This window comes from Populus nigra, chromosome 7 (genome assembly GCF_951802175.1).
Source record: "Populus nigra chromosome 7, ddPopNigr1.1, whole genome shotgun sequence".
NCBI classification, from domain to species: Eukaryota; Viridiplantae; Streptophyta; class Magnoliopsida; order Malpighiales; family Salicaceae; genus Populus; species Populus nigra.
In genome coordinates, this window is record NC_084858.1 from 16293190 (window position 1) to 16318123 (window position 24934).

Sequence of the window (24934 nt, forward strand, 5' to 3'; positions counted from 1 at the left end):
AGATAACCCAACCAAATAAAAAAAACAAATTATATAAAAAGCATATAAAAAAAACACAGAGTTTAAAGTAAATACTTGTCTTTTCCTCAATCAATTTAAAAATATCAAAATGTTTCAATTGAAAAGACAATCATGCCCTTAATCTCTAGCCAAAAGGTTTTTTAAAAAAGGTAAAGTGATAAATTCATTGTTTTCATCCACGATAAAATATATCTAGGGAAATGATAAATTCACCACCCCTTTTAGTTTATTTTAAAAAAATATACATGTAACATCATGAACCTCAATTTTAATTAATTATTTTTTATAAAGATAAAAATATCCCTTTATCCCTTATGTTTATGGTAATTAGTCATTTTACTTTAAATGTTTTAAACTTGATTGATTTATACAAAAATCGACAAAATATTGGTTATTGACCCTCTTTTAATTAGAAAGGAATTAGTGTGTGTGTATACATGTATTAAAAAATAGTCGATTTATTAAAAATCATTTCTTAGATTTTTTCTCAAAAAAAAAACAAAGTTAATTCTTGTATTTCTATCAAGTGAATTCGGCCCCCTAACGAGGGAAATTATTGAACCAATATTTTGTGGGTGTCAATTGACCAAATCTAAAACACAAAGGGTAAAACAACAATTTGCTACAAAAAGATGGCTTTGCCTTTCATAAAAGAAGCTCTATTCAAGTGCACTCAAACTACATGCCATCCAACTTGCTATCCCATCCTCACCAAACGACTAGTCTTCGGCTCTCCACCCTCACTTTTAGTGGATCACTACCAACCAGTCAAGGCCTTTCAAGCCAATCGAACCCCAAGTTCTAGCCATACCTTGCAATTTGTTACTCCATCAAATCCAGTCCAAATCCATCACAATAAAAGCTAAATAATGCTTATGTGGTGATTCTAATCTATTTATTTTTATGTTTTAAAAATATTTTAAAAAAATTATTTTTTTAATAATTTTATATTATTTTAATGTAATAATATCAAAAATCATTTAAAAAATAAAAAGAATTATTCTGATGTATTTTCAAGTAACCTTGAAAAACAATAGATATTATACTCTCATCAAACACTCTCTAAAATAAATTTATTAAACATGGGGCGGCTAAAAAACTAAATTACAAAATTACCAATCTAACTTAAATCAATTTTATATAATATTATTTTAAAAAAATCAAACTAAATTTAAATAGATTAATTAGTCAAATCCTTTCATTTTATCAAATCAATTTATAATCATTCTATTTTCACTGAACTAACTAGGTTACATAACAATATTTTTTTAAAAAAAGTATGTAGTTCCAGCTTCTTCTTTGGAATATTTAAAAACAATAAACAAAAAAAACCTTTCGATGATAAAGTAACTCATGGAAAAGGCAGGATTGGTGCAGAGTAGCAGAAATCAACATACTTGATCATTTATCAATTTACTAGTTTTGGGTGTTTGTTTAAACGGTAGCTTTTGATTTTAAAGCTTACCGTGTAAATATCTTAGTAATATAAGAATTCAATTGTTTTTCATGTGAGATTCATATATATTTTTGATGAAATACTATTTCATGAGAAGCAGCTGAGCCTCGTCTACAACCAGGTGAATATAATTTACTTGGTTGTAGACATGAGGTAGTGTTCAATTGAAGTGAACAGTATCCAGATGAATTATAATTTATTTTGAATAGGGCCAGGTGAATAACTATTAAAAAAATTATTTTTTTTAAATTATTTTTTACTTGAAAAATTAGTATTTAATATTATTTAGTAACACTACATAAATTAGAAGAAGATCGAATTTGATCACAAGTCCAATTATGTTCTTGCTGGGTCCGACCTAGTTAAAAAAAAATTCAGTTTTTATTTTATCCAAAAAATTAAAAAGAAATCATTTGATAACCTAACAAAAAATTCAGTTTTTGTTGTTGCACACTTAAAAAACCATAAAAATATAGTTCTTGTTGGATAGATTTCGTACCTGATGAAATTGCATATAGTTTAATAGAATAATAAAAAATATTTGATATCAATATTATTTATTTCATAATATAATAACAGTAGTTAAATTTACAATATTTAAATTAAAAACCATCAATATATATATATAACCTCAATTTGAAAAACATTCTTTTAACCAAACACATTAAACTACCTTTTCTTCAACCTTAATTTCAACTACAGTTTTAACCAAACATATTTTTTTTCAAACCAATCTCAACTAAAAATATTTTTTTATAAAATAATTTTTTTCAAACCACAACTATAATAACTACCACGATAAGATGGTACCAAACACATTCTAAGTCCTCTGGATCGTAGATAAAACCATAGATACATACATCTTCACCAGAACTGACAAAACCCACCACTCCACAAGCCTTCCACCCATGGCAGGAGAGCTAAACAAGAAAGAAAAAGAAAAGAATGGTCTCATCTATTTATCATCTTATCTTCTTGCTAGTACATTTAAGTCTCAAATTGCTTGCCTTCAAAGGCCTGTCCAAATCTCCAATCTTTGGGAGCAACATTGTAAGATATAACAGTCATCCTATCACTACTAGTGACCTCAAATGAGAGAGCTTGATTCTGTAAATTAGCATTAACATGCCAGTTCTGGCCCCAATTCCTGCCCATATCAAGCCAGCCTGTTCTTGAACCTTTAATCTTCACTGCAGTGACATCTCCAGCACCTGCAACATTGCTGATCAGCACCGAAAGGAAAATACCGGACCCAGAGATCGTAAACCGAATCCCTCCTTCCTTTCTGCATTTTATCCTGTTCAAACATGACCACAGTCAAGGATAAGCAAAAAAAAAAAACATTTGAAAACAGCAACAGCAAACTTCAAGAATCTGCATTTAAATTTCAGATGAAATGCAATATATCCATTGTCATCATAAAAAGAAGGGAAAGTCTACTAATTTCTGGAGTAATTCGAGTATACATAACTACAATGTTCTTGTTCTTGTTTTTGCTCCAGCAGTCAAAATAACATAAATACTTTCAAAGCAAATGCCAGTTAACAATACGAAGAGATATTTAGCAAATGAACTGTCACTATCATACACTAGTGATTAGTGGAAATTTTACTTCTTTTTATGCAGGGTTGGGACGAGATAGTGGGCTGTCTCCCATCATGCATTATTTATATTTTCCATCGAGCAATGAACCAAAAGTGTAGGGTAAAAACCCCTTTGAATTTTCAAAGCCAAAACAGTGTTCTCTTGATAACAGCCCCACAAAGAATCCCATGATACAAGTTAGCAAGAGACTGGGTGCACATTAGCACTGGCCAGGACACACAAAGCAATAAATTTAGATTGCCCCATCCCTGGTCTCCTTGCCAAGTTGCTAAAATTACACCAAGCACTTATTTTTTGATCACAAGAAACCTTCCTGTTTCTAACAATCAACAACTCATAAAGTTTAATCTTTCAAAGGCAGCTACAAAAAGCATAAAGCAGGGTGTCCATAATTTAGAAAAATGGAGCTTGGTAAAATAACTCAGAATGGTCGGTCTAATGGATCCTGAAAGGAACTGAGGCTGAAAGAAACAAAATTTGAAAGAAAAAATAGACTAACAAAGACAAACAATCACTGACATGGAAGTGCTAAATTTAGCCCGTGACTCTCTTCTCTTCAATTGGTAAATTTCAGTATCAGTGCATGTTAGCAAGAATGATTCAAGTAACAGAAGACACATTCATTGAAAATAAACAAACTAGACACTCAAATTTCAAATCTTGAAAGAAGTAGACCACATCTTCTCTTGCATAACTCGAATTTAAAGAGATAAATATGTGCCTAACTTACAAACTTAACTACAAAAACAACAAAATCCAAAAGGGCTTTCAGATTTTTACCTTCTATACTGAACAGGCATATTAGCAGCCTTCCAAATGGCAATCTTCTCAAAAGCTTCAATAGGCAGCACAAAATGCTTATTAGGAGGATTACATTTTCCACCACCATCAGAAGTGAACCCATAATTTGGAGCACAAAAATTAGTGACAGAAACAATAATAGAAGTCCCAGAAATACACCACCTCGGATCATCAACACACTTAAGTTGAAAACACGCGCCGCAGATCTGTCCACGTTCAAACATTGATTCACTCAATCCCACGGTTGCCATTCCATATCCTGCTTTAACTAAGTCCCCATATCCACACGCAACTCCTACTGTGTTCCGGGGATCGGATGCTGCGTAGTAAGTAGCGCGTGCGGATTGCCATTGGGATAGGGTGGTGGAGAGAGGTGGTGGTGTGGTGGTGGAAGAAGTGAGGGAGGTGGTGGTGGTGGGGAAGATGAAGAGGAGGAGGAGGAGGGGTTTTAGGAGAGTGTGAATGGGGTTTTGGAGGAATGGTGGTGGCATTTCGTTGTCTTAGATTAAAGGGAAGGATTTTATTTTGATGATGAAGTTAAGGTTGTCCTTGTTAATTTTATAACAGGAATGGTGGAAAGTGGAAACTAAAGATTGCTTTACTGCTATAGTCACCTTTCGCTGCTTTTCCTGTGCTGATGAGCAATGTTGTTCTGCCACCGTTCTTTTGTTTTCGCTGTTCAAAAACTTTTTTGAAAAAAATTATTTTATTTTATTAATGTTTTTAATTTATTTTGATGTGATAATATTAAAAATAAATTTAAAAAAATAAAATAAAAATTATTTTAAAGTATTTTTAAATAAAAAATTATTTTAAAAACAATTACTAAGTTTTAATAGCTAATTGAATCAACTTCGTAATTCATCAACACAAATCTTTTCTATAGTAAATTTTAAATTAAATCAAATAAGAATTGGTTGAGTTAAATCTAAAACTTGATTTATTAAAAACAATTAAAACAATATTATTATTTTAATTTTTTAAAAAAAATTAAAACAACATTATTATTTTTTATTAAGTTATATTTACCCAGTATTTATAGCCACAGAAGATGTAGCTTTAATAACTTTGATAATAATAAACCAAAAAATACAAAATTGTTCCCAACAAGGTCTATCTTCTATTTGTAAACTATTTGATTTGAATAAGATAATATAAATGATCCATTAAATTTAAATTCAACTGTTTAACCTCATAGTAAATTATATCTCTCAGCAAGCATTTTATGTACAGTTTCCGCGTTGTTTGTAGAGTTTCTGAATCATCTAAGCTGAGATAAAGAGAAAGGTAGAAAGGTAGGTGTGTCCCTGATGCATTTGAATCTCCCTCAGGATAAAGCTGCAGAATCCTGATGAATTGCGCGCAGCATCAAATTAAAGAAACAAGGAAAGCAATCTAAGCATAAGAATAGTACTTTAGCAACACAGAAATTTACACATACCATTTTCTTCCTTCAACAGCAAATCCCTCAGAGAAGTGGTTATATTTATTCAGAGCCGAAACGTTACTAATCTTCCAAGTGTACAGACCATTTGCAGGTTCTTTGACGAATGAAAGACTCTCTCCTTCACCAGGCCTATGAACACCAAAAACCTCCACTCGATCCAAATATGCTACGATCATCGACCAGGAAGCCATTCGAAGCGTCACGCAAAGTGTCATGAGAAAGAAGCTCGATGAAACCCCATTCCATCTTCATCTTGTGAAAGCGCCAGTCTATCCGGTCATCATCTGAATACAAACATTTGTTACGTAAATTGGAATTGAAAAACATATACAGTCACACACTTGATCGTAGTCTAATACCTTGAACAACCAAATATCTGTCGCGAATTCCATCGAACACAAAGAACTGGCAACAACATTAACCTCTCAGTCAAGAGAAACATCATCCGGGTCTGTCATTGCCAAGAATAATGATATGTGACTGTTTCCATCTTCCTTCTTTTTCCCATTTGGGTTGAGGATCATTCTCCTAAAAAACGATAAATTTGATTACACAAACAAAAGTAATTAAATCGACATGGAAGATCAGTTATGATTTATCGTAACAAACCATCTGTAGCCACCAGCGTCAAAATCTTAATTTGGTTTCATACATTTCCACCGTAGTCTCTAAAAGTGAAGAGAAAGACTCAATCTCAAAGGTATAGTTTGCTGGTCTAGTCTTTTTTCTAAATCTTTGCTTTCCTATAATTCACGGCACTTAAATTAAACATAAAAAAAAATAGTTTATTTATGTGGCGGTGATCGATGTCTTGCTGTGCTTGTTCTTCCTCTGCCGTATTTAGTTACTCAATATAAATTATCAAAAATAGTAAAATCCCTTTCTTTGTGAGAAGTTTTCTAAAATCTAGAGGGTAAATTTGGTCCTTGATGTTTTAAGAGGTTTCATTTGATAGCTTGGGATGATGAATTGGGAAGGAGATGAATGAAGGAATTGGAATGAGAGGTGATTAAACTATGCTTGCTGCCGATTATTGGAATGGGAATAAAAGAAATAAGTGATGAATTTATGTTTACTCATGAATGAGAATATAAATATAAATTTTTAATTTTGCCCTTGTTTGATCTCAATTTTCTAAAAAATCACAATAATATACACATCAATTACAAAACAAATGGGAACATCCATTATCAATCAATCTAATAAAAAAAATTATTAAGTAAAGAAAATGTTTGAGGGTTCATTACGAAAATCAATAAAAAAAGATTAGGGAATTAGTTATTACGCTATAATAAAATTTATTAATATTAACATTAATTAACAAAATAATAAAGTGCATGACTAAATTACTGTAGTTACACCCATTAAATAATATTTATTGAAATGATATTTTTCTTAATTTAACCTTCCAACAACACTAATTTTTTCTTATTATTTTTTTTTTCAAATTCATCCTTCAATATTATAAATACTATTAATTAGAATAATGTTTTATGTTGTTATTTTTTGTTTTGCTTTTTTTAATTTAACCCTTGAATAACCTCTTTTTTTTTCAAATCTACCCTTCAATATGAGGTTGTTTTAGGAATTATACTTCATTTCTTTTCTGTTGGGTTATATACTAGTCTTATAGATTTAGTTTTTTACTCAATTTCAACCTTCAATATTAAATCTATTGGAAGTTGGGCATCAAAAAAAAATTTATTTATTTTTTATAAATTTATCTCGATCTTATGATCCATGTCGAAGGTTTAATAGATTAACTCGAGTTAACTTGGGTTGTTTTTTTAGATCACTTTTTATAATTTTTTTTTTTTAATTTCATCATTCAACATTGAGTTGGTTAAAAATTAGACTTCATAAAGTTTTTTATGTATTTTCTATAGAGTTATCATAATCTTATGATGTAGGCCATGAGTTTAGAAAGTTAACTAGGGTTAACTCTGTTTATTTTCTTTTTCTTTTTCAATTGGGTTTCATAATTGTTTCAATTTGCTTTTCATGGGGTTATCTCGGTCTCATGATCCAAGTCACGAGTTTGTCAAATTGACCCTAATGACTCGATTATTATTTTTTTGTTCCTTTTTAATATATATTTTTTTCAATTTCACCTTTAAACAACTCAATCTTCTTATTCTTTTAATTTATTTATTTATCAATTTTATCTTTTAATATTAGGTTGTTTGAAAATTAAACTTCATATTTTTTTTTTAGTTTGCTTTCTGAGTTATCATGGTCTTATAGATTAAGTTTTTTTCCCCTCAATTTCAACCTTTAATATTGAATATGTTTGAAATGGAGTTTTGTAATTTTTTTATTTGTTTTTTATAAAGTTGCCTCAATCTCATGACTCGGGTCGCGGGTTTAACAAGTTAGCATGAATTGACTAGGGTTTCTTTTTGTCTTTTTTTTAATTGACTTTTTTTCCATTTCATCATTTAATATTGGGTTGATTGAAAATTAAACTTCATATTTTTTTTATTTTCTTTCATTGGAGTTATCCTGATCTTATGACCAGGGTTGTAAGTTTAACATGTTAACCTGTGTTGACTTGGGTAGTTTTTTTTCATTTTAATATTTTTTTTTCAATTTCATCTTTAAACATTGAGTTGATTAGGAATTGACCTTCATAATTTATTTTGATTTTCTTTCTATAGGATTATCATGATCTCATAATTTAGGATATAGATTTGACATGTTAACCAAGTCGATCCAATATGTAGTCGTCTCAATAATTGAAAAAAAAATGATATCCAATATACTATCGTATCAATAATTAAAAAAATATTTTGTCCACTATATATTATATTTTAACTATTTAGATACAAGATACAAGTATCAACATACTTTAAGTTAATGGCTAAATTTAACAATATTAGATTGTACTAGACTGGGATCCGTGTTTTGAAAAAAGTAAGAAGAACTTAATACTCATGTCATTTACTTGATTATATCCCATAAAATTGATTAATTTAATAATCTGATTTAAACCAAAGGCAAAAATAGAAAATGAATAGTAAAAAAACACCTTACAATAATAAACAAGAAAAATAAGTCATCGATATCATACCTAAAAGAAGAAGAAAAAAAATTTATTGGAGACTCACCACCACTCGATCTTAGACATCGCCCACAACCAATTAAAGAGCTTGTTGAGTTGGTCAAACTCCACTGTGAAAGGATGCAAGACAACATCGAAAAAAGCTATATGGTTCGCTAGAACAATGTCCTATAAAAGCAAACTGAATAAAAATAAAGTGAGTATTCGTCTATATTCAATCAATAAATTCTATTTAATTAAAGAAAAAAATTTAAGAAAATATATCTAACAAAGAACAAAACATAAAAAAGATCTCAAATAACCAAACCAAATAAAAAAAAAAATGATATAGAAAGCATATAAAAAACACGAAGCTTAAAGTAAATACTTGTCTTCTCCTCAGTCAATTGAAAAATATCAAAATGCCCCCATTTAAAAGACAATCATGCCCTTAACCTCTAGCCAAAAGGTTTTTTTTAAAAGGATAAAGTGATAAATTCATTGTTCCATCCACGGTGAAATGTGTTTATGGAAACAATAAATTCACCATCCCTTTTAGTTTATTTTAAAAAATATACATGTAACATCATGAACCTCAATTTTAATTAAGTATTTTTTATAAAGATAAAAATATCCCTTTACCCCTTATATTTGTGATAATTAGTTGTTTTACTTTATATGTTTTAAACTTGGTTGATTTATACAAAGATCAAAAAAATATCGGTTATTGACCCTCTTTTAATTAGAAAAGAATTAGGGTGTGTGTATACATGTATTAAATAATGGTTGATTTATTAAAAATCATTTCTTAGAATTTTTTTCAAAAAAAAAAAAAGCAAAGTTAATTCTTGTATTTCTATCAGTGAATCCAATCCCCTTATGAGGGAAATTATTGATTAGGGTCTAAACTGACCAATATTTTGTGGGTGTCAATTGACCAAAACTAAAACACAAAGGGTAAAACAACAATTTGCTACAAAAAGATGGCTTTGCCTTTCATAAAAGAAGCTCTATTCAAGTGCACTCAAACTACATGCCATCCAACTTGCTATCCCATCATCACCAAACGACTAGTCTTCGGCTCTCCACCCTCACTTTCCAGCCAATTCCAGCCATATCTTGCCATTTGTTACTCCATAAAATCCAGTCCAGCAACAAAAAAAAAAAAAAAAAAAAAGAGCAAAGCCATCACAATAACGGCGTCAAGAAAAACCAAAGCTCAGTCGGTCGCTTCTGTATTTGTTTTCAAGTATTTTAAAATAAATTATTTTTTAAAATTATTTTTTTAATATTTTCGAATAGTTTGGATCTATAAATATTAAAAGTAATTTTAAAAAAATAAAAAATATTATTTTAATATATTTTTAAATAATTTTCAAAATCAATCACTATCAACTAAATTTATTAAACATGATGATCGGGCTAAAAATCTAAATTACAAATTAACTTAAATCAATTTTATATAGTATCAATTTTAAAAAAATCAAACTAAATTTGACCTACTAGTTAAATCTTTTGATTTGTTCGAATCAATTCCTAATAAATGTTTTTTAGATTGAGGATTATCCTAAAATTAACTAGACTAGTTTCCATAAAAATATTTTTTTAAGAGGTATGGAGTCCGAGCTTCTTTGGAATATTTTAAGAAAAAACTACGATGATAAAGTAACTCATGGGAAAGGCAGGATTGGTGCAGAGTAGCAGAAAGCAACAGACTTGATCATTTATCAATTTACTATCTTCTCAAACTAAGTCCTTTGGATCGTAGATAAAACCATAGATACATACATCTTCACCAGAACTGACAAAACCCACCACTCCACAAGCCTTCCACCCATGGCAGGAGAGCAAAACAAGAAAGAAAAAGAAAAGAATGGTCTCATCTATTTATCATCTTATCTTCTTGCTAGTACATTTAAGTCTCAAATTGCTTGCCTTCAAAGGCCTGTCCAAATCTCCAATCTTTGGGAGCAACATTGTAAGATATAACAGTCATCCTATCACTACTAGTGACCTCAAATGAGAGAGCTTGATTCTGTAAATTAGCATTAACATGCCAGTTCTGGCCCCAATTCCTGCCCATATCAAGCCAGCCTGTTCTTGAACCTTTAATCTTCACTGCAGTGACATCTCCAGCACCTGCAACATTGCTGATCAGCACCGAAAGGAAAATACCGGACCCAGAGATGGTAAACCGAATCCCTCCTTCCTTTCTGCATTTTATCCTGTTCAAACATGATCACAGTCAAGGATAAGCAAAAAAAAAACATTTGAAAACAGCAACAGCAAACTTCAAGAATCTGCATTTAAATTTCAGATGAAATGCAATATATCCATTGTCATCATAAAAAGAAGGGAAAGTCTACTTATTTCTGGAGTAATTCGAGTATACATAACTACAATGTTCTTGTTTTTGCTCTAGCAGTCAAAATAACATAAATACTTTCAAAGCAAATGCCAGTTAACGATACGAAGAGATATTTAGCAAATGAACTGTCACTATCATACACTAGTGATTAGTGGAAATTTTACTTCTTTTTATGCAGGGTTGGGACGAGATAGTGGGCTGTCTCCCATCATGCATTATTTATATTTTCCATCGAGCAATGAACCAAAAGTGTAGGGTAAAAACCCCTTTGAATTTTCAAAGCCAAAACAGTGTTCTCTTGATAACAGCCCCACAAAGTATCCCATGATACAAGTTAGCAAGAGACTGGGTGCACATTAGCACTGGCCAGGACACACAAAGCAATAAATTTAGATTGCCCCATCCCTGGTCTCCTTGCCAAGTAGCTAAAATTACACCAAGCACTAATTTTTTTATCACAAGAAACCTTCCTGTTTCTAACAATAAACAACTCATAAAGTTTAATCTTTCAAAGGCAGCTACAAAAAGCATAAAGCAGGGTGTCCATAATTTAGAAAAATGGAGCTTGGTAAAATAACTCAGAATGGTCGGTCTAATGGATCCTGAAAGGAACTGAGGCTGAAAGAAACAAAATTTGAAAGAAAAAATAGACTAACAAAGACAAAGAATCACTGACATGGAAGTGCTAAATTTAGCCCGTGACTCTCTTCTCTTCAATTGGTAAATTTCAGTATCAGTGCATGTTAGCAAGAATGATTCAAGTAACAGAAGACACATTCATTGAAAATTAACAAACTAGACACTCAAATTTCAAATCTTGAAAGAAGTAGACCACATCTTCTCTTGCATAACTCGAATTTAAAGAGCTAAATATGTGCCTAACTTACAAACTTAACTACAAAAGCAAGAAAATCAAAAGGGCTTTCAGATTTTTACCTTGTATACTGAACAGGCATATTAGCAGCCTTCCAAATGGCAATCTTCTCAAAAGCTTCAATAGGCAGCACAAAATGCTTATTAGGAGGATTACATTTTCCACCACCATCAGAAGTGAACCCATAATTTGGAGCACAAAAATTAGTGACAGAAACAATAATATGAGTCCCAGGAATACACCACCTCGGATCATCAACACACTTAAGTTGAAAACACGCGCCACAGATCTGTCCACGTTCAAACATTGATTCACTCAATCCCACGGTTGCCATTCCATATCCTGCTTTAACTAAGTCCCCATATCCACACGCACCTCCTACTGTGTCCCGGGGATCGGATGCTGCGTAGTAAGTAGCGCGTGCGGATTGCCATTGGGATAGGGTGGTGGAGAGAGGTGGTGGTGTGGTGGTGGAAGAAGTGAGGGAGGTGGTGGTGGTGGGGAAGATGAAGAGGAGGAGGAGGAGGAGGGGTTTTAGGAGAGTGTGAATGGGGTTTTGGAGTAATGGTGGTGGCATTTCGTTGTCTTAGATTAAAGGGAAGGATTTTATTTTGATGATGAAGTTAAGGTTGTCCTTGTTAATTTTATAACAGGAATGGTGGAAAGTGGAAACTAAAGATTGCTTTACTGCTATAGTCACCTTTCGCTGCTTTTCCTGTGCTGATGAGCAATGTTGTTCTGCCACCGTTCTTTTGTTTTCGCTGTTCAAAAACTTTTTTGAAAAAAATCATTTTATTTTATTAATATTTTTAATTTATTTTGATGTGGTAATATTAAAAATAAATTTAAAAAAATAAAATAAAAATTATTTTCAAATAAAAAATTACTTTGAAAAACAATCGCTACCACAATACTAAATAAATTCTAAATTTAAACAGTCAATTAAATTAACTTGGTAATCCACCAACACAAACTACTTCTACAATAAATTTTAAATTAAATCAATTAAAAATTAATTGGGTTAAACTTGATCACTAGAATAAAATCAAATCTAAAACTTAATTTGGTTTTTTATTAAAAAAATTAAAATAATATTTTTTATTTTTTTTTAATTAAAACAACATTATTTTTTATTAAGTTATATTTACCCAGTATTTATAGCCACAGAAGATGTAGCTTTAATAACTTTGATAATAATAAAAAAAAATACAAAATTGTTCCCAACAAGGTCTATCTTCTATTTGTAAACTATTTGATTTGAATAAGATAATACAAATGATCCATTAAATTTAAATTCAACTGTTTAACCTCATAGTAAATTATATCTCTAAATTAAAGATTTTATCAATTGAATTTCTAGGGAATTTAGACATTCATCAATCAAGTCTTTGGGTTTTTTTTTTTTTTGTGGCTCTAACCTTAGAGGATGGTTTCCTTAGATTTTTTTTTTTTTTGTAACCCGAGGTGTCCGGGCCAGCTTACGCGCACCACAACTAATTTCCGGATCCACTGAACACCCTGCAAGCCCAGTAAGCATGTAAGACACCGCAGAGATGACAGGTGTGCACGCTATTCTTGGTTGGCTGGCTGAGGGACTATTTTGGCAATAAGTTGAGCATAAATGTGGCTAAAAGGAAAAGGCCTAGATAGTTTGGTAGGGGGAGGAACGAGTGACATATTGCTGCTGTCTTGCTGGTTATAAATTATCATAAATACTGTGGGGCTAATCTTCGCATTACCTTCATTGGCATAAAATGGCAATGTATTCATTAGTGTATTCATTAGTTTGAGAGGTTCATAATTGGAACTTAGATTAGAAGACACAACACATGATGCAACTCCATCATTTCCTTCCATAGGAGTAAAGTGAAATGTAGAAATTAGGACAAATTTATATTTATTAAACCTGGCTTAGCTCGATATATTGACATGCAGAATACATAACTAAAAATCCGACATGGACCGGATATCAAATTAAATTGAAAAAAACATTAACTTGGTGAATTGAAAAAAAAAATAGCATGATCAAGTTTTTAGTAAATCGGTTAATCTTGATCTGATTTGAAACAATATTATTTTAATAAAAATAATTCACTCGAGTTGATCTAACAACCCGTAAGATGAGTCAATAACTCAATGACCCAAATCTTTTTTCAGTCAATCCCCAATCCCCCGTATGACAACTATGACAAAAATATGGCTTACCATTTATCTCAAGCCAACTGAAACATTGATGCATTAATATGGTATGGTTGAAATTATATGAAAAGAAATAGAGCACATGAATGATAAATTAATACAGCAATAAGAAAAGAAAAGGATAATAAAATTAAAAAGTAAGGAAAGGAAAAGGGTGTATTTCCTTTGTAATTTTTCTATCCACTTCTGTTGAGCATTGAGAACAGAGGGAAAAAAAAATCAACTTTCCATTTCCTTCTTGATTTTCTTTTTTCCTGAAAAGACCAAACTACACTATCTCCAGCCACAATTACCACCCACCTCCTCTTCCTCCCTCTCCTCTCATTGAAAAAGATTCATAAATACAAATTCATTTTTTTTAATTTAAAAATATAATTAAACCAACTTAACCAAGTGCCGGTGAACAAAGGGTCAAGGATGATTGTTGAAAGCAAAAAATAAAATAATGAAGGAACAAAACTCAGAAGGAGATGCAAATTCATCAAGACATAATCAAAACCAAAATAAGCACAAAAAAGTTCATGTTTGAAAACTAAACGAATTAACAAGACACAGATTGAAATCATCAGACAATAGTTTCCAAATAGGCAAATTTAAGACCCATGCTCTGCAAATTTAAAGTACAAAAACTAATGCATGTTTCAAAAAACTAATGCATGTTCGACACAATTGCAAGCAGGCAGTAGACTTTCATTTGATATGGGTTGATGCACAATGATGAATTTTTTGTGTCCGTTAGTTTCTTGCATAGAACCTTCATATAATTCAGTTTCAAGCTAATAACTACATCTTGACAAAAAAAACAAATTCCTTTTTCTTTGGCTTCTGGGTGAAATAAACATCTAGTGTTCCTTTGTGGCCTAGCATGGCTTGGTGGTTGATACTATTCTTGCATCCTGGTAATCATGATTATTTACTCCTGGAAACTGTAGGAACTCAAGCAATCTAAATGGCTAGAACATAAGCGAGAGTCCTATTTGCTAGAACATTCCTAACTGCACATGATATCGACCTAATTATATTACGAGACACACTCAGTCCATGAAATGAACGCTCAAACAACAAAACAAAACTACTGCAACAAATTTATCGCTGTGGTGAAATCTAATTAGCACTATGTCTATCAAGCTTGAAAGTGAGAAATGATCCATTTCAACAGATTATCCGTCTCTGGTGAATTACAGATTAGAAAGAGAAATGGAGGTTGAACACTTAATGAGCAAAAAGAAACACAACAATATCATTAGGTAGCAACAATCCAATTAGCCACATTCACAAGTACAAAGACTAATTCACATTGCAAAATTTCACGCGCAACTCATGGACAATTCAAATTCATCACCCCTACAACTAATGCTGGGAATCATCTTCGTAGCATCAAATGACAGAAAAACTTAAAAGCAGTGCGAAAAAGAAATCAAACTTACACTAACCCAACTATACACGACTTCCCACTTTCTTGCATTCTTCACAGAACAAACCTCTATACACCAAAGAACGAGAAAAACCCACGTTTCTTTGGCTCTTCCTCCACCATAACAGCCTTCATACTATCCTGCTCAACAAGTCTCCAAGCAGCTTGCTCGAAAGCCAATCCAGCCAGTGTAGGTGGCTTATTCAAAACAAGTGGATACCCTCTATTAGTACTCCTAATCACCTCTGTATCCTCCGGAATCACCCCCAACAATGCCAAGCCCAGCATTTCTTGTACATCCAACACCGACATCATATCTTCCCCTTTAATCATATCCGTCCTAACCCTATTAACAATCATCTTTATATCCCTAATTCCATCACATTCTAACAAACCTACAACCCTATCCGCATCACGCAAGCTAGTAATATCAGGAGTTGTTACCAGAACAGCCTCGTTAGCTGGAGTTATCGCCGTAATGAACCCTGCATCAATCCCAGCTGGGCAATCAATCAAAATGAAATGCGGGCACCCTTCTTGCCGCGATTTCAAAGACTCGACAAGCCAAACAAGCGCTTTCCCACCAAACCCAAGTGGCAATTTCGACCTGGGTTTAGAAATGCACAACAGTTCAAAGTTAGACCAACGCTTATCGCGGACAAGCGCTTGGTCTAACCGACAATCCCCATTCATAACCTCAACAAGAGTATAATTTACACGGTTTTCTAACCCTAACAAAAGGTCTAGATTGCGCAAACCTACGTCAGCATCAACTGAGACAACAGAGAAGCCAAGGCGAGCTAAGGAGAGGCCAACATTTGCAGTTGTTGTGGTTTTTCCGACACCACCTTTGCCTGATGTTATCACGACAACTCTTGGGGTTTCACCGGCTAGTTCGGGCTTTCTGTTCCATTGTAGGACTGATTGGATTGCGGGGTTTGAGTGAGGTTTGAAGGGTTTTGTTAGGGTTTGGGTTTTGGGTCTGAACGGGGTTAAGGAATGGAGGAACGAGGGTTTTGTGTTTGCGGTTAAGGGTTTTAGTGTCAGCATTGTTTGCTAAGTGTTTGTGTTTTTGACTGTGAGAGTTAGGTGGGTTGCTTTAAGGGCGGATGAAGAGGAAGATCATTTTAGGGGCCAAACGAGGAAGCGTTGAAAATGATTGGCTTTGGGGAAGCTCTTGAGATTTCCTTTCCGATTGTAGCAGTTTTGGGTTAATTTACTTCTCACATCCCTATACTTTTGTATTTTGCTTAATGTGGACCCTCTATTAATTGTTTTTTCCTTTCTGACAGTAGCATTTTTGGGTTAATTTACTTTCCCATCCCTATACTTATTTACTTTTTAAATGTGACCCTCCATTAATTGTTTTTCGTAATCTAGCCCGTTTAACTTAACCTTTGTTTCCTAATCAAGTCCCTTTCATCCAATTTTAGGCATTAAATGCTGGTGTGGCTTGAAAAGTGGGTCCAATTGCTCAATTTCACTCGTCAAGATAAAAAGAGTGTATTAGTTGTTTACATATATCCTTATTTTTATGTTTATTATATTCTTTTTCTCCTTTCTTCTCCGAAATACAGAGGAAAAAAAACATAATTGTTGGCTAAAACTCCATTAGATGAGAGGGACCGAGCAACAAGACCCACTTTTAAAGTCTATTTAGCTGTTAACATCTAGAATTGGATAGAACAACTTGGTTTAATAACGAAGGCTGAGGGGTTAAATTATAAAAACTAATTGGTGAAGGGCCATGTGAAAAGGGCAAATTGATTTAAAAGTGAAGACTAAGAGGGTTAAATTATGAAGATTAATTGATGAAGGGCCATATCAAGACGATTATAAGAGTATAAGGATGCACAAAGCTAATTAACTGTCATATTTTAGACTGTTAAATGGGACACGAGGTAAGCATGAGGCTTAGGCCCAATTTTATTTTGGGTCTATAGATCTAATCTTGTAGGTAGATTTTAACTTAGACTCTCAAATCTCAACTTGAGAGCAAAAATAACGTCAACTTGTGTTTGTGTCGCCTTTGATTTCAAGCGTGTATGGCATGCTTTGTTCCCTGCATGATGGTTGGAAGATAAGCCATATAATGGTAAGACAGCTTGAATTCAGGTGTATTTGGTTCGGAGCATTGTTGTAATCTCGGATTGGCCTTTAAGATGAACCTGAACTCGATTGACTTAAGATTTAAATTGGTCTAATTTAAAGAAAAAAAACAAAAAACTTGGTTGATTTCATTAAAAACCTAGGTTGAATTGTTAACTCGAGCTCTACCTGATTAAAGTCCGACTTTAACCTATTAATTTTTTTTTCAACACAAAGATTTGATCAAAATTAGATTGTTATATATATATATTAAAGGTCAACTCTCCTAACCTATAACCTTGGATTTTGTTTTAGATCGAGTTTTACAATACTAAAGATGATAATTATTAAAGTCGATTAGAAAGTAAACCTGATACAATTATCGAGTAAAACTTAATTTTAAATGAAATCTATTAGTTAATTATTTTTAATTAAAAAATATTTTCTATAAAATATTTTCAAACAAATAGAAGTATTAGTTTATTTTTTAAATTAAAATTATTATTTGAACTTTTAATAAAACATTTTTATCTCAAGAGATACTAAGCCCACAATTCGTTCTGGTTTCTTTGGCCTCCATGGAGATTCTGTTGAATACCTTATCCTCATCGAAGATCCTTTCCAAACAATTCAAGTGATCTAAGTTCACTATGTGCAATGTGTCCTTTGATTCCATTGGATCCTTTTCGAAAGTTTCCTCCAGTTTTTCTTTTAGCGCGTCGATCTGTTGAGGAGGCAAACATCTTTTTTTGCCTATTATCCAGTAGCCATCTTTTAATCAATAGCAATTGTGCTCTATCCTCCAAGTTCTAGGACAACTGTTGTGAGATGCTTCGTTGCACTAGTAATTACATCCTAATCTTGTGTTGTTTTTAGGCCGAGGGAGAAAGAAAACGAAGAAGAAGCAAATGGGGAGCTGAAGGGAAGAAAGGATTTGGTTCTCTACGTGGCGGCTGCTAGTTCTGGGGATTAGAGATTTTTATCCGTGATAGAAAACAATGCCCTTAAAAAACAAACCGGGTCTTATCCAGGTTTTTTGGTTCGCTCGAGTTTAACCCAGAAAACTTCTTAAGAGTTTTTTAGTTAAACTGAACCGGTTTAGATTTTAGGTTGTTATCGGGTCTTTAAGCCTCTTCAAAACATTGTTAAAAACAAGTATAAATACAAATTAAAATACATGTTTGGTTTTCATTGGTTGAAAATTGAGACAAGTTTTTATGTAATAATGACAACAAAAGAGATATTGGTTATACTATTATAATTTCTTTATGTAAAGCTTTTTTATTCAATGGTTACAAGAGGTTAACATATGTTTGAAGATAACTATTGTAGGTGGATTTTGTATAAAGAAAGAGATAATAGGGTTATATTTAGAGGTAATTTTTGTTAGATATAATATATATATATATATATATATATATATATATATATATATATTTATAAAAAAGATTAAATACTTAGATGTTAATTTTTTTCAAATATAAGCGCAGAACTTCAACATTGTAACGAGTAAAATTTGATGTAATAGGTGATGTACTGATGTGCAAAACTATATAAGAAAAACAATAGGTATAAGCAATGTAAAATTTTACCAAATATAATTAATAGAAAATCTAATTTAAATTTTTATTAATGAGTATTTCTTCTTAAGCGAAATATTGTATTTTCAAGATTGTATTTCATATTCGAACGAACCTCATAATCGTAATAAAAGTAGGTATTTTTAGCTATGAGCCTAGCGAAAGAAAAGGTGGGATAGGATCTCCCCTTTTTAAAATCGGACGTGAAAATTTTCTTTCATCCAGCTCAAGTAGTTACACCAGATAAAAATAAAATAAAGGGTTCCTGCTTTCAAAATGAACCCCCCCTCCCAAAAAAAAAAAGAAAAAAAAAAGGAGTCACTCCTTACTCAAGTTCCCAAGTAATTTGCTTAGAGACAAGTTAAACAACTCTTTTTTTATATTAGTTTTATGTCTATCTTAAAAGGGGAAAAATTATAATAAATAATTACAGAGTTATTCTATGTATTTCTAAACTAAATAAAAAAAAAATTAAAAGTAACAAGCACAATATTTGATTTTATAAACTAAATAATAATAAAAATAATTAAGAAAACACATAATTTTCTTTAAAAATCCTCCTGCATAGCCTCCTCGAGGTAGAGAGATCCTCCTATGACGGTCTCCTTGAGAAATTGAGAACTAACCAAATACCGAGACAACTGGATAAAAATACCAAATTAAAAAAAAAATTGTAGCTCAATTAATAATTGATAAAATTAGAAAAAAAAAATAAGCAAGAAAAAATCAATTGTAATGGGTAAAATTTGGAGAGAAAAAAAAAGGAGAAGGAAAAAGGCTCGAGTGCGCAGGCTTAGAGTGCCATGCCACCAACCCCTTAGTTTTTTTTTAAATAGTAGGTGACGCGTCGCTTACCTTACCCAAATCTCGATTACCTCTGGTCGCTGAAAAATCAGGGTGTAATGTTCCAAATAAAAAGAGCTCATTTCCAATTATGTTTAACCCAAAAAAAAAACACCCTAAAAATATTGTCAAACATATCAATGGCCTTAAACAACAACAAACAAAATGCTTGAAAACCCACAATCATCCCATAACCAAAATTATTTGTGGGTTCATATCTATTATATAAGGCAAGTTCAATGACAAAAAACACTTAGAATAAACTCTCATCATCAAAAAGAACTCATCAACACTAAAATAACCATTTTGTAGCCTTAATCAATGTAAATGATGACTTTCTCTTTTTATTGCTAGAATATAACCACTTTTCCTCTCATTTCTCGAACCAAAAAGAAAAAAAAAGAAGTTTTGAACTAAAATTGGCGTTGTTTTTATTTTTTAAAGATTAAAGGGACCACATATTTGTAATTGATAAAGTTCGGGGATTAAAATAAACTTTCCATCTAAATTTTGTTAAAGCCACTTATTCTCTACGTGTTTTTCACTTTGGTCTCCTCTCTTTTAATCTAACAATTTCTTAACAAATCAATCCAAATTAGCCCTAATCTAACAATTTAAAAATGAAATTAAAAAAATTAAAATGAAAAAAATACCATAAAAATCCATGCTGAATTGTGAAAGAGGCAACACTGCATGAGGAAATAGTAATTCTCCCACCCTTTTTAGTTATAGTGTAATGTAATCAATGCATCATAGAATTGAACAATGTTTAATGAGACAAATAAAATCATCCTTTTTTGTTTTTTCCATTCTATATTCAATAAGATTGGATCTTGCGTGTATTTCACTTGTCCCCAACTTACGAGACATCATCAAAATACAATCCTTTTTTTTTTAATTAAATCTAAAATATTAAATTTAAATTGAATGTGCATAATTTAATATACATAATAAAAATAAAAATAACTTAACTACTTATTTAGTATTTTTCTGCCATCCAATCTAGATTACTGAAATTAAAATTAATGATGAAATTTAGAAGTAGAAGTTATTGAACTGACTTGTATAATTTTTTTTTATTAACGTGAGTGTCCGGGTCAGCTTACGCGCACCTCGACTAATTCCACGGGCTCTGAAGTCAACGACCATGTAAGCTTCTAGTGGTCATCATATGAGCAACCATAGGGTTCGAACCTGAGACCACAGAGGGAGCAAACCCCTTAATCTCAAGTTCTTACCACTAGACTACCACCTAGATGGTTAATTTAACATCTGATCGCTCTTGATCTAGGTTTGATTTAAAAAAAAATTAACTAGAAATTGTTTTAGTTTAATCTGAAAGATGAACTCCAACATTGATTGTTGACTTTATAATGTTTTTATAAAATAATGTTATTTAAATTTTTTTAAAAAAATTGTCCAATGATCCAATTCAATTAGAATTAATTCACCTCTTGAAACCCGGCATGCTTTGAGTCGCCCTTATGCTGATGTATAAAATTCCAAAATGCAACTCGTGAATTTACTATTTAGTCCTCAAGCAAGAGTTGATGATAACTACACTTGACTTCACTTGAAAAGTCAGCCCTAATTTCCAAAATCCAACTTCAACTCTACTTTACCACCCCAAAAGGCTAAACATCCCACCATCAAGCAAGCAAAGCAGGGACCACTTTCACCAATCTTGATCACTCTTACCAGAATTTGCCATGTGTCATGAATTTATCAGTGACACCATACAAGCCTCCTGTCAACAACCCATGATTGGCCACGTGTCTAAATCTGATCAGAGAATTACAAGACCGCCCTTTAGCCCTTGTCACCTATCTCATGTTAGCAGTTATTTCATCTCTCTTCTTAATTTTTTCTCACTTTCTCTAGATGCAAACACCCCATTATAAGCTCTGAATTCTCAGTTCTCTCTCTGTCTCTCTTTGTCTGTGTTCTCTTCACTTGTGGAGGGAAACGTGGAAACCTCTTCAATCTCTCAGTAAACAAGGTTTGATTTTTGTACCTTTGAAGTTTGGATTTTTTTTTCAATTTTTCTTGGACTTATTGATTTTAGTATGATTTTATTGAAGTGATCATTTTTAGTGAGTTTTGTGTTTTTCATCATGATGGGTTTTTGGATCTAGTGTTTTTATGTCTGTTTAACTGGTTTTTTATTGCATGTTTTATGGTTTGGTGATGTGGGTTTGTTTGTTTGGTTAAGATTTGATTTGAATTATGATGCTTGTAAAAGCTGTGGCCTTGGATCTGAAAAAGTATTGAACTTTGAATTATGATGTTATTTTCTGCCACTAGAAAACTGGGAATTGGTTAGAATTCTGATATGTGTTCAGTTTGTGTGATTTGTTACCTGAATGGTTAATTGGGTGTCTAAAAGTTGAAGTCTTTTGGGATTTGAAATCTGAACTAAGAAAGAGTGATTTTTAATTGACTTTATATAGGAGAGTATGACAATGAATTCAGATTTTATTGAATGGTGATGAGGATGATTTATTAAGGCGGTGAGGATCAGGTTTACTTTCCTTTTCTTTTAGATGTTTGATGATTAATAGCAGGTTGTTGAGTTTTTTAATCTAACCGCTTTAGACAAGGCTACGTTAGCTATGATTCTCATATTCTTATCAATATGATATGTGTGCCAGCACCTATGCACAGAACACAACTTTATTATTGTGAAGGGTCTTTTTTATTGGTTAGGGTCCCTCTAATTCGCAATTAAATTGTTGTGAATTATTGAAGTAGTTAAGAGGTAGGTGTCTTGAAACTCTTTTTGGTTTTTCTGTGGCTGAAACAAAGATCTAATGGAGGTTTAATATATTTGGTAGCTTTGTGCAGGATGGCTTTCTTATGTGTGTATAGCTTGCTTAAGTTACCTTGGATGGTTTCTTGTTTGGTTTCATTTATTGACTTGTTGAGTTTTTCAACTACAGTAGGGGAAGGCCATGTAAGCTGTTTGAAGTACTGGAGTGAGATTGTTGCTTTTGCAGTTTTGATTAGCTTTGTGGTTTTATTGGTGTGCGCACAGAATGGGCAAATGCAAGGGTTGTGGAAAATTAGGAAGAATGGTGCCAAGGGATGAGTCTGTGGATGCTTATCATTTCTCTCTCTTATTGTCTCCTGTTGTTTCTGTTTGGGATTGTATTGTCCGGAAGATGAGGTACTCCTTCAGACCTGAGTGGGTGTAGTTCTTGAACTTTTGAGATTACGTTAGTTTTCTATGCTGAAATTTGGTAGTATTGTTTAGTAGCAAACAAAGAGTGAAAAAAGAACAGATAAAGAACGAAAGAAAGTTATAGGGAAAATGTACACATTTTAGAAGAGTTCTTTGTGAGCTAATAAGTTGAAACAAGGGACAATATTTGTAGTTCAGTAGTTATCATGGATAGCATAGCATGTAATAAAGTGCAACCTGTTGCAAGGAAAGTGAAGAAGAAGCAGGTGAAAGGCGAGATGGATCGTCTCAGGCAAGCTGAGAAGAAAAAGAGGCGTTTGGAGAAAGCTCTAGCTACTTCAGCAGCAATCCGATCTGAGCTAGAGAAAAAAAAACAAAAAAAGAAGGAAGAACAGCAAAGACTTGATGAAGAGGGTGCTGCAATTGCAGAGGCTGTTGCTCTGCATGTCCTACTTGGCGAGGACTCTGATGATTCATGTAATATTGTGCTAAACAAAGAAGAAGGTTTCAACACTTGGGGTTGTGCTGGTAATATTGATGTTTTCATGGGTGAAAAGAGACCATCGCTTCCTCACGAGGACTGCTCGGGGAATTCATTTGAAAGAGTAGGGTGGCTCTCTAGTACTTATGGAACTGGATGCAAGTGGGGGAATAGGGAAAATAATGATTGGTCCTTTTCATACGAGTCTCTTCAAAAGAGTTTGCCAGTACAATACTTTGACGATGGCAGTTGGGGCACTACTGAGTTCTCAGATGAACTTATCGCAGCACAAGCTGCTTCATCGCTCCAGATTGCAGAGGATGCAGATGGCGACACATTCCTGTTCAACGGAATGCTAAGAGGGTAGACTAGCAATTCTCTGCCGCCTCTCAAAACTGAGTTCTTAAACAATGTTTTTGTATATATTCATGAATGTCTAAAAGTCATTTATCAGATTTGTGTGTTGCTGCTTCTGGTTTGAACAAATGTCGCACTTATTATCTGTGTTTTTCATGTCATTTGCTCGAGAAGCATGTTTTGTTTTTGTGACTCAAATATCATTTTACTGGTATTTTTGTTTTCCTTGTGGAACGATTTTTCTGACCGATTCTAACAGCCATCTTTTATTGACTACAAAAGTAATATTGCCCATTTGATTGAGATTCTTATTTCATTTCTGGTCCATACTTGTGAATCATTTTTAAATTTGATTTGCAATCTTCCAGTTAGGGTGATCCATCAGGAGTTAAATGTAGGGCATGCAATTGTCCTCAATTTAGCAGGATTCTAGACTGACATTATACACAGGCTCAACTTGTGTAAAGTCTAGGGCAGCTTCTCATGATATTGATGAGGTGGCTCACTTGTGCTAATGTATTGATTGATGATGAAGCTGAGCTCATGATTCTGTTGAGCAAGAAACTAGGGTTTCCATTCTGAATCCAGCTTCTTCTGTATGTTAATGAAGATGTCAACCAACAGGACCGTTCTTCTAGGTTTAAAAGAAAATCAATGGGAAACAGTGGGGTGTTACAATACAAATCTGAAAGGCTGGTGCCAGAGAGATTCACCTGTGCACTGGAAAGTGGAAAGTAGAGGTGAAACACGAAATATGTCTTGCTTTGCGAGAGATGGTGCTGCAGCTATAATCCATGCCATTTTTGCTAGAAGCCTCCTGTTTTTTCACCATCTCTTCTTTGATTCTCCACGAAAAGTCTTCACCTACCAAGATTCCAAGAGTGGTAGTTAAATTTAATGTAGCTTTTTGTATGCTATAAGCTGGATCAGAAGACAGCTAAGCAGAGCACGCATGGTCGCGGCACTCAACTTCCATTGCAACCAAGGAATTCCTTCCAAATTGTCCTGCTGTCCGCTGCTACATGAATACGATACGTATAGTGGGTAACAACTTTCTCTATATATAATGTCGGCACTTCACTTTTCAGATGCCCTAATTTCTCTATTATTTAACATAGTGATTGAAGCCACAGTATTCCACCTCAACAGCCTACCATTGGTCCCTACCAACCCTTTATT

At 32.8% G+C, this 24934-nt stretch overlaps 4 protein-coding genes across 7 annotated transcripts; 1 reads left to right on the forward strand and 3 right to left on the reverse strand.

The window, feature by feature from the left end:
- Window positions 1-2409: 2409 nt before the first annotated feature.
- LOC133699027 (expansin-A13-like) lies at window positions 2410-4503 on the reverse strand. Its single transcript, XM_062122148.1, has 2 exons — window positions 3863-4503; window positions 2410-2774 (listed from the first exon to the last, which is right to left on the reverse strand). The coding sequence occupies exons 1-2, from the start codon at window positions 4372-4374 to the stop codon at window positions 2465-2467; spliced, it is 822 nt and encodes a 273-aa protein (XP_061978132.1). The 5' UTR covers window positions 4375-4503; the 3' UTR covers window positions 2410-2464.
- A 5565-nt stretch (window positions 4504-10068) lies between these two features.
- Window positions 10069-12327, reverse strand: LOC133698941 (expansin-A13-like). The gene is made up of 2 exons (XM_062122054.1): window positions 11675-12327; window positions 10069-10595 (listed from the first exon to the last, which is right to left on the reverse strand). Exons 1-2 carry the CDS (start codon window positions 12187-12189, stop codon window positions 10286-10288), a joined length of 825 nt encoding a protein of 274 aa, XP_061978038.1. The 5' UTR covers window positions 12190-12327; the 3' UTR covers window positions 10069-10285.
- A 2700-nt stretch (window positions 12328-15027) lies between these two features.
- LOC133698368 (septum site-determining protein minD homolog, chloroplastic) lies at window positions 15028-16433 on the reverse strand. Its single transcript, XM_062121266.1, has one exon. The coding sequence runs from the start codon at window positions 16273-16275 to the stop codon at window positions 15295-15297; it is 981 nt and encodes a 326-aa protein (XP_061977250.1). The 5' UTR covers window positions 16276-16433; the 3' UTR covers window positions 15028-15294.
- Window positions 16434-21571: 5138 nt separating this feature from the next.
- Window positions 21572-23851, forward strand: LOC133699496 (uncharacterized). 4 transcript variants are annotated; one of them, XM_062122753.1, is made up of 3 exons: window positions 21574-21735; window positions 22676-22902; window positions 23165-23851. In XM_062122753.1, exons 2-3 carry the CDS (start codon window positions 22772-22774, stop codon window positions 23763-23765), a joined length of 732 nt encoding a protein of 243 aa, XP_061978737.1. In that variant the 5' UTR covers window positions 21574-21735; window positions 22676-22771; the 3' UTR covers window positions 23766-23851. The 4 variants fall into 4 exon arrangements, with proteins under 4 accessions (XP_061978739.1, XP_061978737.1, XP_061978738.1 ...); XM_062122755.1 differs by having other exon boundaries at window positions 21572-21735; window positions 22676-23851; XM_062122754.1 differs by lacking the exon at window positions 21574-21735 and having other exon boundaries at window positions 22651-22902.
- Window positions 23852-24934: the final 1083 nt, after the last annotated feature.

Bases quoted from the DNA above. Each gene is read 5' to 3' on its own strand.
- LOC133698941 (XM_062122054.1), bottom strand. From the start codon at position 12,189: ATGCCACCACCATTACTCCAAAACCCCATTCACACTCTCCTAAAACCC. The intron at 10,596-11,674 runs GTAAAAATCTGA...ATGTTTGAACAG, and splicing joins ATGCCTGTTCAGTATACAAG to GATAAAATGCAGAAAGGAAG.
- LOC133699027 (XM_062122148.1), bottom strand. From the start codon at position 4,374: ATGCCACCACCATTCCTCCAAAACCCCATTCACACTCTCCTAAAACCC. The intron at 2,775-3,862 runs GTAAAAATCTGA...ATGTTTGAACAG, and splicing joins ATGCCTGTTCAGTATAGAAG to GATAAAATGCAGAAAGGAAG.
- LOC133698368 (XM_062121266.1), bottom strand. From the start codon at position 16,275: ATGCTGACACTAAAACCCTTAACCGCAAACACAAAACCCTCGTTCCTC.
- LOC133699496 (XM_062122753.1), top strand. From the start codon at position 22,772: ATGGGCAAATGCAAGGGTTGTGGAAAATTAGGAAGAATGGTGCCAAGG. The intron at 22,903-23,164 runs GTACTCCTTCAG...ACCTGTTGCAAG, and splicing joins TGTATTGTCCGGAAGATGAG to GAAAGTGAAGAAGAAGCAGG.